This window comes from Chenopodium quinoa, unplaced genomic scaffold (assembly GCF_001683475.1).
Source record: "Chenopodium quinoa cultivar QQ74 unplaced genomic scaffold, ASM168347v1, whole genome shotgun sequence".
NCBI lineage: Eukaryota > Viridiplantae > Streptophyta > Magnoliopsida > Caryophyllales > Amaranthaceae > Chenopodium > Chenopodium quinoa.
The window spans coordinates 1,322,267-1,329,031 of record NW_018743283.1 but is presented as its reverse complement, the minus strand read 5'-3'; the positions used below and the strand labels follow the sequence as shown (position 1 = coordinate 1,329,031).

General features: G+C 34.1%; 1 protein-coding gene across 1 annotated transcript; it reads right to left on the bottom strand.

Moving 5' to 3' along the window:
- Positions 1 to 1,217: 1,217 nt before the first annotated feature.
- LOC110735411 (receptor protein kinase TMK1-like) lies at positions 1,218 to 5,204 on the bottom strand. Its single transcript, XM_021915603.1, has 2 exons — positions 2,624 to 5,204; positions 1,218 to 2,000 (listed from the first exon to the last, which is right to left on the bottom strand). The coding sequence occupies exons 1-2, from the start codon at positions 5,007 to 5,009 to the stop codon at positions 1,492 to 1,494; spliced, it is 2,895 nt and encodes a 964-aa protein (XP_021771295.1). The 5' UTR covers positions 5,010 to 5,204; the 3' UTR covers positions 1,218 to 1,491.
- Between the last annotated feature and the right edge of the window lie 1,561 nt (positions 5,205 to 6,765).

The following is a 6,765-nucleotide window of genomic DNA, read 5'->3' as shown; positions in this document are numbered from 1 at the left end:
ACTGAAATTAAGTTAATGTGAACAAGCCCGTCCCGTTCTCTTCACCTTAATTTTGCTGAACTGAAATTATTTTTACTGAACTGGCTTATTTTTACTAATTTAAATTATGCCAACCATATAAATTCACATAATATCGTATATAAAAAATTGTACAATATTGTGAAATCTTACACACAATATTCTAACCATATATATGTACTCATTTTAGGAATTACTTTCAAAATAATTAAATTTCGTTAATTTAATTATTTGGTTTGAATTGTCAGTCAACTTTTTACTATGTATACGTTGGTTAACTGCATGGAATTTACAAATAATTATAGCAAATAGTGGTAGATTGATTGATCATATCAAGACATGTGATATTTTAGGGAAAAAAAACGACATATATATTGGTTGTATTGTATAGATCATGTATATAAAATCATATATGAATATCATATTTCAATATCTTATTGTAAATGATTAGGTATGTTGTTACCATGAATTTTGTTACCCTTTTATAAAGTATAGTGTTTTCCAAATCTAACCGACTACAATATTATCAATTAAGACATAATATTTTATACTCTACAAAAAAAAATGTACAAAAATATATTTTATAACTATACAATATGTGATAAAAGTGTAGACAAAAGTTATGCATAAAAAAAATGAATGTGAAGTATAAAAAAAATCTTGTATGACAATATTTTGCAATATATGGAAAAATAATTTACATTAAAAAAAAATCCTAATAAAAAAAAGCATCAATGTACATGAACTTAAATAATTTTGCTGAACTGAACTTAATTATTTTTACTTAATATTTTTTTTTTTAAGGTGACGTGAACATGGCCTAAATTATAGAATCAGTGAACTTCATCTTCTTCGGTAAAAAAATCTCTATATTATTGAATCACAACTATTAATCTATTATGGAAATTGCCAAAATAATTGAATTTTATAAAATTCATCACACTTTCTTGGATTAACTTCAGTTTGTCTACAACTCTGCAAGACTACAACCTTGCTTGACCACTTGATGGCATGGAGCTTCTTTTTATAATCTCAAGCCAAAATTGTATGGGGTACTAGTGAATGTAAGATTTTGTTCTTTTTACATAGTTTTTGAATTTAAACTACCCAAAACTTCCTAATAGAGTGATGGTAATGATCGAGGAGATGAAACATACAGATTTTCGGCACCTGGAGTATTGAGCTATAGCATAAACAGGTTTAAGAGAAAGGCATCCTTAATCATTATCATACATTCTGAAATTCATTACATATCCATCATACAATATACTGACTGCAAAAATTTTGCGTAAAAAAGAAAACTTGAACGGGAGATCTGTTGTACACTTGAACTTTTATCAACTTTAACATCAAAAAACAAATACAACATTAAATGATATGAACACAAGTGATTTGAGAAGACCACAAAGAGAATAAGGAAAACAACAAACTATATCTACAAAATACAGAACATATATCAACAATAACCCTTCTCTATCTACCATCAGCAGAGGTAAAGGATTCCGCAAACCCAGTAGGCCTAGCAGGAATACTACCCTTGCTATCTTCAAGATCTGCATAACTCATGTCTTTGCCCTCGGCTTCTTGCCATCCCTTCACCATCTGATTTAGTGGGAGACTGTAATCAATACCAGAGTATTCTTCAAAATCATCATCCCACGGTTTCCATATCTCGACTAGTGGAGCCAGTACGTTGACAGCATGGCCCATATCAGGCCGTTGATTGGGCTCTCTGGCTGTGCAGTGGCCTGCTAACTCTGCGATTGCTACGATGCTCTCAACTGTTTCCCCTTTCACATCAAGAACTGGATCAATGGAAGCCAATAGCTTTTCTCTGTCTGATTTTATCCGCCAGAACCATGCTGCTAAGTACTGCTGTTCCTCAGGCCTCTTGTCATCAAGTGCCATCACTCCCATTAATAACTCCATTAACACAACACCGAAGCTGAAAACATCTGTTTTCGTCGTGATTTTTCCTGTGACTGAAGCAGACAAGCATATGGTTAACTAATGCTGCAGTATTAGACGTTAAAGGTAAATATGTACTACTACTGCACTAGTCTCAGGGCATCATAATTATTATAAAAAAAAAAAAAAAAAAAACAACCAGCTTGAAAGGGAAACCACGACCGAATGACAATGAAAGAAGTGAAAAGCAATGAGGACCATGTATGAGTACTCCATGTATGACATCTATTCTTTTGCACTGTGAAGAAAGCCAAAATACCATATTTTGTTTCTTATAATCTCTATTATGCCTTTTTTCCAAAAGGCAAGGAGGAGATTCCATTAGATAATGAAATCAATATCTATCCATAACTTACGATGCATATGTATAGCCACTTTACTATGCCTTTTTTTTCCTAGTTAATTTTTAAAGTACAAAGCAACAGATATATATTCCTCCATCTTATCTAAGCAATTCAGTATCTGTTTAATTAGGCATGTCAGTATTCCACAATTCTTCCAAGATGACAACTTCAAGAATAAATTAATGAACTTAATGCATATTGGAAGAATGTTATCTGTTAAAACTTAAAAAGCTGATATTGCAACTTTTAATCCAATAAGCTTTACAAAAATAAGTTGAACAATGATAGCTTACCAGCATATTCGGGTGCCAAGTATCCAAATGTTCCAGCCAGCCTGGTGACCACTGATTGTTGCCCCTGATCAGGAGCAAGTTTTACCAGCCCAAAATCTGCAACTTTCGCTCTGAAGTCATCACAGAGCAATATATTAGAAGGTTTGAGGTCTCTATGTATGAAACTTTGGTGCGCCAAGCTATGAAGATATTCCATCCCTCTTGCAACATCCAAAGCAATATTTAACCTCCTTTTCCACGATAGAGGCTCCAGATCGTATGTTTTCCAATGGAAGAGGTGCCTGCTAAGAGCTCCTTGAGGCATATACTCATACACCAAAATTCTCTCATTGCCTTCGACTGAATATCCCAGAAGAGATACCAAATGTCGATGACGGACTTTAGACAAGACTGCAATTTCAGATTGGAATTCATCCAGTGCTTTGTTGTTAATTACAGCTGCTTCCATTCTCTTCACAGCTATTTTAGTTCCATCTTCCAATTCCCCCTGATAAACAACTCCAAACCCACCACGACCTAGCTCATTCTCAGGGGCAAAATTTTTGGTCACATTTCGGAGAACTTGAACTGATATGACCAAATTTCCAGCTTCAATGACATGGGACTCACCCATCCCGCTGCTATTCATACTACCAGAACCGCTTCCAATGGATGTATTGCCAGCGATGTTATTAGCAACAACTACTTTAACAGCATTATCTGTATCTGAAGGGTCTCTTGGGTGAATCACAAATGACTCTGGGGCTTGGTGGACATGTTTCTTCCTTTTACATAAGTAAATAGACAAAAGAACTACCATTAACAAAAGGGCAGACAAAGCTGCAACAGGAGCTATGATTGCAACCATATTAAATCTTGGAGGACTTCTAGTTTCAGATGCTTGAGAAGAGCCATGTGAAGAGTCATGGGAAGAGCCAGAGCCCTTGGAGGGTGAGGATTGACCATTAGGTGCTGAAGGTTGTGATTGAGGGGGCAAAATAAGTGGAGAATTACCATCAATAACAATTTTGACATTTTTGCCAAATTTTGGCCATGGAGGGGAAAGTTTGTTTTTACTCAAATCTACTGTTGTGAGGGACTGCAAAGAGGTCCAATTCAAGGGAACTTGACCAGTGATATTGTTATTATCAAGTATGATTTTTTGAAGGGATTTGAGTTTCCCAAGCGAAGAACTTAGTGTACCATTAAGGCCACGGTTAGGCAAATTAATGACACTAACCTGTTTATTGTCATTGCAAATCACTCCCAACCATCCAACACATGGGTTATTAGTCGACCATGAAGTACTAAGGATTGATGGATACTCTAACCCACCCAAGAACTCAATAAGTGCCATAACTTCCGGAGCACAAAGAGCTCCTTGAGTCTTTTGACAAAAGTTATTCGAATCATACGTAACATTCTTAGTCTTAAACTCCGGAATTGGACCCATGAAATGGTTATTGTTTAGATCCAATTGATCCAATTCCATGTCAGCCAAACCAGCCGGAATCAACCCAACTAGTTGATTTGAGTTAAGATTAAGTTTCTTTAAACTAGCTAACCTCCCAATATTGTAAGGAATCACCCCACTAAACTGATTCCCATGAAGCCAAACAGTATTTAATGACTCCATTGTCACAACAATATCAAGAGTGCCAGTCATCCCACCACCATCCTGTCCATTCAACCACAATGTCTGCAAATTCGACCCATTAAAACTCGATGGAATTCCACCGGAGATTCGATTCATCGATAATCGAAGCTCGGTCAATGACCCCAAACTACCTAAGTAATCAGGCAATGGACCAACCAAATTACTAGACACCAATGACAAAGTAGCCAACTGAGCTGAATCTTGCAACCCAACAGGTAAAGACCAACCATTACTACCATTCAAATTTGGGTTATGATCTAATGCCATTACTTGCAAACTAACTAACCCATCAAAGAAATCAGCAGGAATTGAAGTAAAATTATTAAAATCTAAATATGCATTTTTCAACTCTTTTAACCCATTAAAAGAAGGTATCATACCAGTTAATTCATTGTTCTGAAGCCCCAAATTGGAAAGCATTTCCAATTTATTGAAATCTTGAGGCAAAGTACCCTTCAACCCTAAATTCTTAGCTTGAATTTGAGTAACTCTTCCATCTGAACAAAACACAAATTCCCACTTATTTCCACATGGGTCAGAATCTCCATTACCAGGCCATTTCAAAAGCTCAGGATTTTCCAGGTTTTTTCTGAATTCTTTAAGAACTGCAAGGTCCCCAGGATCTGTAACACTGTAAATAACTGTGTTAAGAGAGAAAAGGAGTGTAAAAATGAAAGCAAGTTTCTTCATTTTACAGTGAACTTCCATGGGTTCCTTCAATGGAGGAAAAAACCCAAGTGAAATTTGCATGATTTTAGAGAGAGAAAGCTCATAGTGAGCTGCAAAGAAGAAGAGAAGAGGTGGGGTGTGAGGCTTGGATAGTAGCAATCATGGTGGATGATATGGGCCGCTTAGGCGGATCTAGAGAGAGAAAGTTTCAACGCTTTGAGTTAATGTAAAACTGTATTTTTGTTTTTTTATTATTACAGTATTTTATTATGAAGTATAATAATATTTGTAGTTATATTATGCTTAATTAATTAACTATTATTACCAGTAGGGCAGTAGGCAGTAGTACACTACAAAGTATTGGCTTGCCGGTTCAAATCTTATCAAGTGAGGGTGTTTGGTGTAGAGATTTCCTTACGGCCTTAATTAACCTCTTTATTCTCAAGTGTCTAGCCCGTAAATACTTATCAAGAAAAATAGAAAATCATGAGGATTGAAATTTGGTCTAATTCAACAATGTACTTTATTTAATTATAATGATATTTTTCTTTTTTTTTTATGAAAATTTATCAAAAATATTTACATTTATTAGTGCATATTTTTAACCATCGACATTTTTTATTTATAGTAGAGCTATTAACATTTATTATATTCCATATAGCAAAAGTTATCAAACTGTAATATTTTGAAACAGATATTGAGATTAGTCAATTTGCAATGTTAAGAGCATAGCATGTTGCTAGAACGAGTAATGAGAAAATGAGAAAGCCACTAATATCCTTGCCCATATCATTGTCAAAATATGAGAACGTTGAGAATATAAACAGAAGTGAATTTGAATTTTAAACCAAAATGATGTGTAAGGATATTAGTGGTTTTCTCATTTTTCATTCTAACAAATTCTATATATACACGGAATGCAATTGTAAAACTAATAGTCAAAAGTAGTGAATTAAAAATAGCAAAGCATAAGGAATATGTTTGTGTTTAGCTTTGGATTGTTCATCAAATTAGACATAATTATATTTCCTCTTACAAGAATGACAAGAACAATTGCATATGAGCAATATGACAAATGTATCCAACCAAATCAAATCGAAATTGATTTGTATTCATATTGAGTAAAAAACTTACGCAATAAATTTAAGTCATGTTAATGTAAATTGTGTTATACCTATAAAAGAGATGAACTTAAAACCACGTCTTTTTCCAAATTTTTAACGATACCCTTTTGCTTTATGATATATTACAGTGTAAAAAATAAAATCTAATGAGAATTCTGTGATTCTCATTTATCTACCGGTATAAATGTATAATGGTCCATCCACTTAATTCCATAAACACTATGCCACTATCTATGGGACTACGTTGTACTATTGGTGGTGAGGAGAGAGAAAGAGAGAAGGGCAAAACCGTCATTTTCTTAAGTGGGGTAGTCAAAGCAAAGCAGAGATCTGAAATTAGTGAGAAAGATTAATATTGTAATTAGTAAAATGGACAAAAAGCATTATTTGAGTGGGACATGATTATTGCTGCATGAGACTGTTTATGCCTTATTGAAGTTGATGAGCTGGAATAATTCTATATGTTTTTTGTTGGTTTCTTTTTTAGTGGAAGGTGCTATTGTTTGTTCGTTGCCACCTTAATGAATATCATTATTTTATGTTCTCACCGAAATTATCATACTCCCTCCGTTTCAATATAACTATACCGCATATATAATTTTCATTTTAAATGTAGTTGTAGTCATGTATAGAGAGAATAAATGAAAAGTATAGAAAAGAGTTTCTAAAAGCGTGTTTTACTGTGTAGTAATCTTTAGAATCTGAATATGTAT

Excerpts from the sequence above, each read along its gene's own strand:
- LOC110735411 (XM_021915603.1), bottom strand. The coding sequence starts at position 5,009 with ATGCAAATTTCACTTGGGTTTTTTCCTCCATTGAAGGAACCCATGGAA. Across the intron at positions 2,001-2,623 it reads CTTGGCACCCGAATATGCTG|TCACAGGAAAAATCACGACG; the intron begins GTAAGCTATCAT and ends TGTCTGCTTCAG.